This window comes from Patagioenas fasciata, chromosome 11, assembly GCF_037038585.1.
Source record: "Patagioenas fasciata isolate bPatFas1 chromosome 11, bPatFas1.hap1, whole genome shotgun sequence".
NCBI lineage: Eukaryota > Metazoa > Chordata > Aves > Columbiformes > Columbidae > Patagioenas > Patagioenas fasciata.
Genome location: NC_092530.1, coordinates 25,585,093 through 25,597,986, shown reverse-complemented (window position 1 = coordinate 25,597,986; position 12,894 = coordinate 25,585,093). Strand labels below are relative to the sequence as shown.

The 12,894-nt window shown below is 44.5% G+C and overlaps 1 protein-coding gene across 4 annotated transcripts in view; it reads right to left on the bottom strand.

Moving 5' to 3' along the window:
* The window catches only part of PAK3 (p21 (RAC1) activated kinase 3), a 111,729-nt gene that overhangs the window by 21,346 nt on the left and 77,489 nt on the right, over positions 1 to 12,894 (bottom strand). For all 4 annotated transcript variants that reach the window (XM_065846968.2, XM_065846966.2, XM_065846967.2 and 1 more), the window contains 5 exons: positions 11,629 to 11,729; positions 7,218 to 7,371; positions 5,498 to 5,535; positions 2,955 to 3,086; positions 1,975 to 2,137 (listed from right to left, as the gene is read on the bottom strand). In XM_065846968.2, the coding sequence (XP_065703040.1) occupies positions 1,975 to 2,137; positions 2,955 to 3,086; positions 5,498 to 5,535; positions 7,218 to 7,371; positions 11,629 to 11,729 (588 nt within the window). The remainder of the gene's footprint in view (positions 1 to 1,974; positions 2,138 to 2,954; positions 3,087 to 5,497; positions 5,536 to 7,217; positions 7,372 to 11,628; positions 11,730 to 12,894) is intronic.

The following is a 12,894-nucleotide window of genomic DNA, read 5'->3' as shown; positions in this document are numbered from 1 at the left end:
TATAACCCACAATAAATCAAGAGCTCCTAATGTGGCACACACAGAAGGCTGAACAAATGATCCACATACTCAGGCTGATGTTTGCAGGGCACCTATGGATCCCAGGCTGCCTCAAACATTCAGCCGCAGCTGAAGAAGCTGTCATTCCTCCCTTTATGAGCCAACATACTTGCAGGTAACTTATCTGCTCTGGAATTTCCTTCCTTGTGCCCTCAGCTACATGCACCAAAGTTATCCCTTGGACACACCCTATCCCTTGGATACACCCTAGTGCTGTCAGCTCGCTAAGGGTGCGGGAAACTCTCCATGAGCAGCCGAAATCTCAGAGCCAAGGAAGGCGCCAGTCCCTGCGGTCACAGCAGCCACGACAAAAGCATTGGTCCAGCACAAGAACGAGCATCGACCACCACTGTGAAGAAGCCACAACCAGACTGTGTCCCTTTACAAGCAACTGCCCCCATAAAGGCAGAACCTTATGGGCTTTGAGATCAAACACAAGGAGATGCAGACGAATCCATTTTTTGTCCTCAGAGTTAATGGTAGAGACAAACTGGGCCATGTTACAAACCCAACAATTTATTATCTGAGAACATCGTGCTGGCAGCTATTACGTGCAAGAGGCAGATTAAATTGGTTGTACTGCAGAGTCATGAAGGGCTTGATGCGTTTTCCTAGAGTATGATCTGCGCAGGGGCTTGGGTACAAGGGTTTGGGTTCTAACAGTATTAACTGGCTGGGAATTAGCTATGACAAAGTGCCGTGTATCTGAGGAACACAGTGAGTGTGCTGGAGCCTGGCACCCAAGAAATGCGTGCAGTGCAGTTTTACTGATCAGGCCACCCAGATGTGTCTCTTTGATACATCTTTACAAGCAGAAAATATGGATTGTTTTTAAAGTTTCTTTTTCTTTTAGTGCACATTGAAAACATGTCTCCTTCACTATCCAAGGCATCAACTGATGCTTTTTTCAAAGGAGTTCTCTCTGACAAAAATATAAAATTCTTATAAAAACAAACTCTGATACATTGGTAGATGTAGTAACAACAATCATAAAAATGACACCAGCAGAATATCTCAGGGAGGAGAGTTTACAGAATCCCAGAGTGTCAGGGATGGGAAGGGACCTGGAAAGCTCACCCACTGCAATCCCCCCTGGAGCAGGAACACCCAGCTGAGGTTCCACAGGAAGGTGTCCAGGCGGGTTTGAATGTCTGCAGAGAAGGAGACTCCACAACCTCCCTGGGCAGCCTGGGCCAGGCTCTGGCACCCTCACTAGGAAGAAGTTTCTCTCAAATGTAAGTGGAACCTTTTGTGTTCCAGTTTGTACCCATTGCCCCTTGTCCTATCACTGGTTGTCACCCAGAAGAGCCTGGCTCCATCCTCCTGACACTCACCCTTTCCATACTTATAACCATGAATGAGTCCCCCCTCAGTCTCCTCTTCTCCAGCTCCAGAGCCCCAGCTCCCTCAGCCTTTCCTCACACGGGAGATGCTCCACTCCCTTCAGCATCTTTGTTGCCCTATTGCCAGTTTAGTGCTGTAGTTATCTGCTGGTAAAAAACCACCAACCAACACCAAACATAAAACCAAAAAGTCAACCGATTTCTGCAAAGTATTTTGGCTCCAATGACTGCTGAGCAGTCAGGAGTCCAAAGAGAATTTAGGAACCCAAATATTCTGTTCCATTTGGCCACTAGGTCATTCACTAGCTCACAGTCTTCTGCTCAAGCAGAAACAATCCCTGCTTTGCCTTCGGCGTCGGAGGAAGCTCAGGCGAACCCAGCAGTCCGGGCTGCCTCGAAGGCAGGAGGAACACCCAGAGTGCTCGCGTGTCCTCCAAGCACAATAACAGTTTGTGTAGGGAGTCATAAGTGACTTTGTGACACCAAACTGAGGATGAACATTTGGTACCTATAACCCCGAGACACGCACAGAGTGCGTTGCTTTATCAGACAAGAAACGCAGGATACGTACGCAGTTTCTCTAGGATCTCCTCATCTGTCATCTTGGATTTTTTTCGCTGCCGGTCTGTGTTTCTGTACAAAGTGTTTGTGTTTGAGTTTTCAGGCTGGGGAGTGGTGGCTTCTTTAGCTGGTGCTGGTGCAGCAGCGGGTTCAATGACGGAGCGCGTGTAGATCTGTGACAAGAAATGGTTTTGTATGAGAAAGACCTTATTTCAAATGCAAACCCTTAGGAAGATGCTGTCTGCCACACCTACGGCTCTTGGAATGTTTGGGTTTGCCGTCCACTTCTCAAAACTGAACAGGCAAAAATAAAAGGGTAGGTTTACACAAGTCCACAGCCCGTTTCATTTCCAATTTTCATTGATTTTCTGAAAGATGACTGAAACAATGAATTTACTGTGTTGCACAGATACAAAAATAGATCCATCCAGGGCCCCCAAGGCTTGTTCCCTGATGCCTGCGTGTTTTCACGGGTAACAAAATGACTCTTTAGTTGGTACGCAGTTGCTTGAATAGAGGCAGGGAGCATTTCCCTTTTCTGATCAGGATCGCTGAATTGGCTCCTCATCAGTATTTCAGGCTTTAAGGAGTGGACACAACTATGTAGGATTCTTCTCACCAAACTTCAGCCATGTAAAAGTTAAGGATGCTGTCTAAGCTGTTCATTTAGCTACTCAGATAGTCTGTGGAGATTATCAGGTACCTGCAGGGCATAGTTTCTCCTGTGTATCCTGGAACATTTTCCTGCTACACTGGTAGCATTAAAAGACACGATGCTACCTCTTACCTGATACTACGATAAATTCACAGTCCCTATCGGAATCACAGGAAACTCACGACTAAATGTGAAAGCTCAGAACAGGTTTTGCTGGTGTTAGCAGCTTGGGTGAAGCACTATGTCGTGGTAGCACTGTAGCCCTTGGGCTCCTCACCCAAGAACAAGTGCCATCTGATCAGGAACACACAGCGCTAACCAAAGCTGGGACTTACTGATTTCGTATGTTCAGGCCGTGGTGCGATAACAGGCGGAGGTTCATTGTCATCTTCCTCTTCTTCATCTTCTTCATCCTCTTCTTCAGAAACAGAGGGAGCTAGTGGGGGTTCTGACGCTGTTTTTGTGCTCTGTGGACAGTGGCACAGTGACAGTCACCATTTTGGCACGTGGGAGGTTTGATAATTACAACTTTAGTCTGCTCAGACTTCAGAAACCATTCCAGCCATGCCCACAGTCCTACACGCCTCACTTCTAAGTTACACACGGCACAATACAATTTAAAGGTTACAAATCACCGTGCTGCTTTGTTAATTCATCTCTGTCTTTTTCATTTTTGCCAAAAACAACTAAATCATCCCCATGTTTAGTCAAAGTCTAATTTCACAAAATGTAATGCTTGAATATATCACTAGAAATCACATCTTGTTGCTGGCTAATTGCTTTGGCATTGCGTCTACAGAAATGGTAACAGTTAATTAAGCTAACAGGTGTCTACTGGCTAGGTTAATTAATACTCTTCCAAGCATTAAGCCTCCTTTGTCGTCTTGCTGAGAATTTGGGTTTGGGGAGGAAGTCTATCTGTTTCTTGACTGTTTTACCTGTGCGGTCACCACATCGCCTGTCCCCGCAGCTCTGAATTCCCCTGTTCAGCAGCTCCTTTTTCAGCACCATCCTCCTCTTTACCTAATCAGAAGTTAACACACCCATCTTTCCACCGTTGGCCTGTTTCTCCTGCTGGCCATGGTGTGGCCAACCTTGGGCAGACCCAAACACAGGCCTGGCCGGTCACTTGTCTACATGTAAACTGAAGCCTACAGTGCAGATATTTAAAGGCAGGTGAGTTGAACGCCCCTGCACCAGTCCCAGCTGCTGCTCAGAGGCAGGGGGTTATATCACATTGTCACAAATTTGCTGGTGAAACAGAAGTCTGAGAAGGTGCCTTGTTAAGCGTTCACCAACCACTTTGCAGCTGACGGCAACAGGCCGCTTGGAGAACTGAAGATAATCAAAGGCCCTGTTCTAAATATCCTCATCTCACTTGCGTTACCTTTAAAATGGCATCAGTTTGGTCCAGTACAAACACCAGTAGGGGACGGCCCGCAGGAAATGGGGACACCGAACCTTCGCCCCTGTGTTTTACTGACAGAGGCCTGTATTGCTGCTTTACATCACCTGTGCTTGAACACGCTGTCACACACACACACAGAATATTGTACTTTCTGGGAGACCCTATCCCGTCACCCAGCTTTTAAAGGCAAATGGTGAAACAGGCCACTGATCTGGACACAGTAGGGAATGATACTTTAAACGCCCATGTAAGAGCCAACTCTGTCAAGCAAGGGGTGCCCTAATGGGCAGACGGATGTTACTTGGTCACACATTAATTAGATCGGTGTATAGCTTTCAATACATCACTAGCACTTTGCTTACATGGGGAGAGAAGATGATTAAGGGATAAATAAAGAAGAGAATAATCACATTTCTGTTATGTCAGATTCTTATAACTATTTTTCCCACGGAGCTCCATGCTTGACAGCACAAAAACGTGCAGCTAGAACATACACAATGTCGTATTATTTAATGCCAGACTCCCATTAAGGAATGAAATGAAATTAAAGTCATTCCAATGACTGCTCGATCCTGTCAGAGAGTTGTTTTCCCCGGACTATAATACTGAACCAGCATCCTCGGAGTCGGTAGCTTTGGACAGATGACACCTTGGCTGTTTCAACACCGCATCCACCAGAATAAAACACCGCAGCTCCTGCCCAAGTGTCCGTGCCCACTGGAGAAGCCCCCGGGAAGCCTTACCCTGCTCCGGTGAACCCCAAATCTCCTTTTAAAAGAGTGTTTTATTAAAGATAAAGCAGCATCAATTGAAAATCTGAACTGAATATTCAAAGATCATTTCCATTTAATTACACACGCTCTCTGCTGTGCAATCACAAACCTAAAATTAAGTTGCTTAACTCTTGAAAATAAAGGCCAAATCCCCATTCAGTCATTTGCTATTTAATGCACTAACATTAACACTAATAAATCTGGTCAATATTAATGTGGATGTCATGACTGTATCTCTGGGATTGCTATGGCAATCTAGTGTTAGAATGGATGATTATTTAGAACTTTCTTCCAATGGTTCCATTGAGTTGCATATCAATTATAACCTTATTTATATTCAGCTACATATCCAGCTGTACTAAGGATAAATCATACAATTTAATAGAACTGGATTCTAAGTTGTTAAAACTAAATTAGAATGGGCTAATTAGACGGCATTGCATATTGTTGTGAATTATATATTCCACTATGGCTAGGAACAGCAATCCATCTTCTGTCTGCAAAACCGGGCTGTCATCTGTTTAGAGGTTCTTAAACAGAAGATCAGAAAGCAGGCAGCGATCGCTTCGCTGCCGCTGCAGACACAGTAAAATGTACTTTCTTGCAGCCCACAAGGCTGGCGCTGTCACCAAAGGCAAAGCTCACAGCTCCACAACTCTCAAACAGCGTGAAAGCACAAGGTTACCGCGACACTCACCGAAGGATGGGCCTCGATGTATCCGTGGGCGCTTTTATCTGCAACGTGCAAGGGAAAATCAACCAGAGGCTGTTAGAAAACTGCCTGTTGTGGGGAATCCCGCAGAACAAGTAAACACAAATAGATAGCATCTTTCTTTCACAACATCCCTCCAGTAGCAAGTTATTCTACATAGCAAGCAAGATAACACGACAATACACCAAGTTGTTATTTTTCTATGGTTTCTTTGCCCATTTTTTGTTGTGCCAGTAAATAAAGCAAATAGAAACTTGGTCAAAAAAAATGAAGGTTGTTCTTTAACAGTCAACGCTGCTGTTCTGCCCAAGAGTTAAAGCGGCTTTTTCATTTGTTTTCTTTTTAAAAAATATCTTGCATGCATTGATTCTCTTTAGCTCGCTGAAAATGCTTCCCCATCAAACCCTGCCTGAACGCCCCTTGGCCGTGGCCGTTCTGTTCTGACACAGCAACAGCTCCGGAGGTCAGGAACACAGAGTGTTTTCAATTTTGCATTTCCTCACAAAAGTAACTGCTATTTTAGCAAACATTAAGTGCCATGTTAGACAGGCAAATCTATTATTTATGGAATTTAGAGAAAAAAATTGCTTTCCCTCAAAAGAAGAGAAATGTTAGCAAATTCTGGAGAGAACAGCCGTTTTTAGGAGGACTTCTGAGAAGCTCTCCCCGTCTTCATTTTGGAAGTCGTCTTGGTCGAACCAGCAAACAGAGGAAATTACAGACTCCGCTGCCACCAACCACCACGTGCAGGGAATAGAACCACTGCAGGGTATATTACAAACACTGTCCACACCCTGTGGGACAGGGACACCCCCTTATTCGGTGAAGCTGTTGACATGAGCTTTACCAAACTAATGGTATTGTAACAGTATTTTTGTTTAAAAATCAGATCAGTTATTAAGGACTAGCAAAAGCCAGATACGCAGCACCTAGTAAAACCTCTGCTTACTTGTACGATGTATCATCAACCAGAGTTTTTCGAGCGTAAGACAGAAAGAATGGGCCAAAAAAATGAAAGCTGCTAGCTGCAGCAAGGCTTGCTCTATCATTTTTGCGACTCAACACTATGATTTTGCTGACTGCACGCAACCAAGAGAAAAAAATGACACCCCCATTGCGTTTGCGGGCTTTGGAATAGCAATGCTGAAATGAGGAGGATCTTCCCGGAATAAGAGACTGCTCCGGACACCGACACCTTCCTCCTCATCCTGCGGTGACGCTCCTTTGATGTCACAATAGCGGCCGCTCCATGTTTATTTGTGAATTCAGGCGTAAAAACTGAGTCTTCTCCGTAGTTAATGCGAAACAATCCTCCTCTATCACAACAAATCCTCACAGTGCGTAAGCTATTGCTCAAAGGACCCCAGAGTAACTCCTGTGATAGCCCGTACCCCAACCTGAACACTGCTAAGGAATGGGGAGGCAAGGAAACAAAATCAAACCGGACCTTTGACCACTAACGCTTCTGACTAAAAACAGTAATGACTGTTCCATCAAGTATCTTCTTTAGTTATAAAAACAAGTGACAAAGAACAGTCACAGTTTCAATGACATTCAGGGGACAAAAGGCAAAATACTCATTTCAGGAGTATTCCACCAAGTGGAATTTTTTAAGGTTGTTTCTTGAGCATTTGAACGTCGAAATGCTGGTCTGACTCATTCTGGGGCCTGACGCTTCCTTTCTCAAAGCGAGTTGTTGACTTACCTCCTGACGTAAAGCTCATATATTTCTGGTTGTTAACTGTTTCTTTGGAATCATAGAATTTGAGAACATCTAGAACAGCTTGTGGGTTCTTCTTCTGCTCCAGTTTCGTGATGTTGGAGGTCTGTAGTAGCCTGGCCCACTGCTCTGGAATGCCCTGCGGATGCCAAGCAGAAAGAACACACATTTACAACACGGAACAGCCACGGCCTCATGGATCTTTACCAAGATCCCATGCTACCTGGAAGATTACTTTCAGAAATTTTGATTTGACGCCTTACAATTAAAATGAGTAGCGTATACGTTAGATGCAATCATTCTCTTCTCTATCGAAATATAGAGTTAAAACCAGGATCCGACTTTCAAAAGAAAAGAACGTTATGACTGTGATAGGAAAAAAAGTGCATGAAACTCATCTTCAAATCAACTCTGCTATTCCATGGAATGATGATTTAAGGCTTAGCTCGTTTTCCTGGTGATTCAGTGCAGACGTAACATGACTATGCTATATCTGTGGACAACGCAGTGTATTTTAGGAGCTTTACACTGGATTTTTAATGCTGAATAACACAAATGCATTTTGCTGTCTGATTAAAAGGTAAAGCCCAGCCTGGTACAATTAATTTTCAGCATACCAGGGAACAGTATGAGGTTAAGAATCTGCATTGAAATTCACAAACTTGTAACACTGAGTTGTGCCACTGCTGCAAAGGATGGCTCTTTTTCGAGCTCCTGTGGCTCTGTACATTCTCTGCTGTAAATATACAGAAACCAGGGACTCAGAAAACATGCTCGGGGTGCCAAAGCCTTGCACAAATTCTCGGACATCTTACAAGTGAGGGTGGCGTTTGAAAATTCATCCAATTGCTGAAAGCCACAGCTCTGCATTGAAACTATACTGAAGAAAAATGCTTTAAATATCCAGTATAATTTCCTAAATTTGACAGCCTGTAATTTTCCCCATTCACTGCACAGCCAACATCTCCCAGCAAACTGCAGGAAGAACTACACCTGAGGTCCATTTAAACTTAGCCCTGGTGCCACTCCAATCTAGGTAAATGCTTTAATATACCTTCTCCCTAAGAAGATCTCCGTAAAACAATGTGTGACGTGGGCCTCCGAAGTTCAGGATTAATGAAATAAAGAAAAAGTGGGATAAGCCAAGCAACAAATCTACTGCACACACATGGACCTGCTGCTGCAGTGCTATGACATCTCAAAGAAGCATTGGGATGCAAGATTCTTTTGGGCCTGTGACGCACCTCTGGGAGCTTCCCTGGGCACATCTGTGAGCCATAGAGATCTGGCTGTGGTGGGCGCAAATAAAGAAAGAAAACAAAGTTAAAACAGAATGTGGGACAACTGAGAAGGTGGTAGGAGGAAACCAATGGGCCAGAGCGGGGAAGGCCCGTCTAAAACGGGAGTTTAGGAGGTAGGTACCAAATAGATGGGGCGGTGGGCAGGCTACGGGAAGGCAGGCTTAGGGAAACAGAAAAATCACAACTGTTCCAAAGTTTGGAAGCATCATTTCCCCTCCTCTGTTTTTTAAACCAGTTTTTCTCTCCCTCATAAAAATGCATTACTGAGGATTAATGGCAGGAGAAGTGGAAAAAATTATCCATGATCTCTTTTTTTTTTTTAGTTAAAAAATAAAAAACAATAAAGAAAGATTAAGGCTTTTGCTGTTTGTCCAGCTTTGAAAGCCAGGTCAGCAGTTTTGAATGGCTCTACACAAGTTTGTTCCAATGGTTCTCCAGTCCCAAAATCACAAGTGGCCAGTGCATGAGTCACCAAAGCGCAGGGGAGAAAGCAGCTGGTCAGATCAGATTTCACGTTGGGAGGTTGTGTATTGTCACAACACAAATAAACCACGCGTGTCAGACTGGAAATTGGGACAATTATATAGCAATGCTTGATTAGATTAATAACGTGCACGTTCTTTGGATCTACAGCCTCAACTTTCTCCCACTTGCTAATGTCTTAATCTTGAAACTTTAAAAGTTTGGTGAGTGACCACACTTTATCCTAGCTTGGGAATTGGGAAGCTGTTTCAGAAATGCATGCCTTACAAAATACGCTCCCCAAAGCCCTGCAAACCACACTTCTTGTTCCGTTTAGAAAATGTGACTGTTTCTTCAAAATGAAGCAACATAAAGCTCTAGCAGCATGCTCCTGCCCACCCCTTTCCAAACCGTTTTATTCTGAGCTTCAAAAGCCCTACGTCTTCGCCAATGTGGTTGCTCCAAGCACAGTGAAATGGAGAGATAACATACATTCATGAGCAAGAACACAGCTTGGTGCTCAAGCCTGAAAGCCGAAACTCGGCGGGAGCCCATGCAGCTCGGATTGGAGATGCAGCAGCACCCGGGTGATGCGGCTGGCGGGCGTCAGCGAGCGGCCCGAGGCGCTGCACGTCACCAGCAGAGCAGGCACCCTGGCCATGACAACCGCGGTAATTCCAAACAAAAAACCCCAGGTATTGGCACATTTATTGGACGTTCCCATGGCACTTCCAAACTTTTGAAAGAGACAGGCAGTGTGATCACTAAACAGGAGGAATATTCTTACACGGTGGCAGTCCCTCCAACAGGATGTACTTACCACACGACTACTCAGCCGATACATGGGTTGTACCCAGGTTGGGACAAATCAAATATGCCTAACGTAACGTGTAAGGTAAGGCTTGCATCTGGGATTAGTTAGGAGGCGATAGCTAGGTCTTAATGGTGTAAAAATTCCCCTACTCTGACATTTTATTCCAGTTCAGGACTGACATTTTACTGCAGTAAGGACTGCAGCGCTAAGTCCTGTGCTGGGAAGCTGCACAGGGGACGTCACCTCTCCCTCTGGTTCATGTGGAACTGGTTAGAGCCTCTTCAAACCCCATTTGTGCATTGTTGTAGAAATACTGTGTCACTGTCAAACAGCAGCCACCTAATGTCCACTGTTTTGAAAGGGAAAAAGATATTAAGAAGAAACTGTGCTACAGCAACAAAGGTGGATGTGTTTAGTCACGTACAACTGCTTCACTCTATAAAAGGCCTGGACCTGTGCTGGTGGCATCTGACAAAAAAAAAAAAAACAGAAAAAGGAGAAAACAAAACCAAAAAGTAACAGAATATATCGTATGATAAAGAGATAAAGAGAATGGAACTGAAGATTAACCTGAACAAAAAAGTGCCCAGAGGGAGAGACAGAAAGGGAAAGAAGGAGGAAAACCAGGATAGACAGCAGGGGAAAACACAACTTTGAAAGCTTTATGCTAAGTGTCTGATTTTAAAAAATGACCAAATCTGGGCTTTTTAAATGAGCACTTAATCAAACCCTAGGGTTTGGCAATTTTGAAGTAAGATTTTAGAAGTGGCATCTATTTTTAAAAGGCTAATTAACTAGTCCACATGTTTTAGATGCAGCTGCATTTCCTAATTACTCAGGATAATTCAATTTCAGTATTTCTTTGAAGACACGCTGTCATTGAATGCGTGTTTTTTAATTCTATTGTTATTATTACTATTGCTACCATAGCACACAGAAAGTTCCCAGTTTTTGGAAACGTTTTTGAGAAATTAAGTAGCGATCAAAGTGGGGGGCGGGGGGGGAGAAAAAAGCGTGAAGAAATCACCTTTAGGGCTCAGATACTGCAAAGTAACCACCCTTTGTCCAGGCAAATGATCCGTCCCATCCTGTCCTGCGGATGCAGCACGAGCACCGCTCACGATGTGACGCGGGGTGGTGACGCAGCCCGAGCGTCCAGCTCACAGGGCACCACTCGTGTCCCCTCTCCACAGCCCCACCAACTAAGCTTGCTGCCATCTAAGCATTAACAGCTTCAGCACCTAACGAAGAGCCTGAGAGAAAATGCTTTGAAGCCCCCTGCACACTTAAGGGGTTTCCATCAGACTCATTTTCCCAGCGCTTCATGATAGAAGAAGAAAACGTTGACTGGTCTTTTATGAATATGTGAAGGCTAGAAATGTGTCTGATCACCTGGCCTATGGATATATTTAATTAAAATGAACGGATTTCCACAATGCTGCTGCTTTCTGGATGTCTCCAGGGGTTGTCTGCAGAGCAGCCGGACTTTGGGGCTCATTATCACGAGTGTGGGTTTTCCATGCTGTTCCAAAGACACTGAATAACCAAGCCCTGCAACAGCTTGTGGGACTGGCACACGCACACATCTGCGTTCCTCCTGGTTTCCACCTTCCGCAGGCGCTCTGCTAACAATCCTCGGAGAAAAAACAAAGCAGCCTGAATCAGACATAAACCACTCCAAATTGTGAGCCCAACAAATAAAAGTCTCTTTCTCCGCAGCCTGGCTGCTGTCATCTGACGTTTCTGGCAACAGGAGGTTATTTGACCATCAAGAAACAAGAGGCTCTGGTAAGCACGCAATACAGTAGCGGTTACTTACTGTGAATTCTCCAGTGACGGCATCAAATCCCACATGAATGGTGTGTTCGAAGTCTGAAGGAAGAGAGATCTCGGGACGTTCTTTCTCTTTCTTCTTGTTGGCTAGAGGCAAAACGTTAACACGCTTATTTTCTACACAGCTTCTCATTCAAAAACTTTCACAATCAAGTGTGCTCAAAACAGCGTTTTAAAAGTAGAAAACAAATCAAATAACGTCTATCTTACTTGACAAATAGACCCAAGCTAATGCGACACCAGCCTAACTGTCAAACTCTGTTTGGGAAGGTCTAGGTCTTATTTCATTTTGGTTTTCTTCCAGGCAGAGTCACAGCTGCCAAAGCAAGCTGTTCATGAAGCAGCCCTCTTAGGCTACCTCTGACCGGTAAAACTGCTGTTATTCTTAATTATTCTTTTTTTCCACAAAGTTTTCATATCTAGCAATGAACTCCCGTTTGCCTTTGCTCTGTGGGTTCCTGCAGAAGCGCAGCACCCAGGACACGCTCGTGCGTGCCCGTCTGCACCCGCGTCTGTCAAACTCAGGTGAGGTCGGCTGGCTTGTAGATCCCCAGATCCTCCTTCTTAAAGACAGAAGTGACATCTGCTTCTTCCCATTCGTCAGGAACACCTCCAAGTCACCATAAGCTTTCAAAGATAATCAAAAGCGGCCTCACAGCGACATGAAACAGCTCCCTCAGTACTCGTGGGTGCAGCCCTTCAGTTCCCACAGCACCGCAAAACAAGATCCCTTCCCTTAATTCTGTACATACGCTAACTCGAAACACTCTACTTTCTGCAAATGCGTTTCAAAGAACGCAACCAAAATGCTGTTTCCTCTCTTGCTGTAAGCACACCTAGCAGGTTTGAAACCAAGCCATTCTGCCCTCACTCTCACCGCAAAAGCAGCAAGAGCCTTGCTCCTGTTCCTGGAATGTAAGTGCAGTGGAAAAAAAAAGCATCAGGCATATTGCCATCTCACTTCTGCAAATGTATTTTCAAAAGTACACAACTCCAGCCTTGTTTTTACTGCAAATGCAAAGCAAAATCCAAAGGGAAGGATTCCCCAGCTTAACTCTGAAGTTATTTTTAAAAGGCAAGTCACGCAATGTGTGCACATCTTACTGCCTTTTCAAAGACAAGAGAGTAACTGACTGAACACCTCCTCCTCTCTTCTGAGACATGTTACTAGAGTAATGGGAACAGAAGGCTTTGGAAGGACTCTACCACGTTCTGCAACCGCAACAGAGAAGAAAACAGTGGCAGAAAGTAA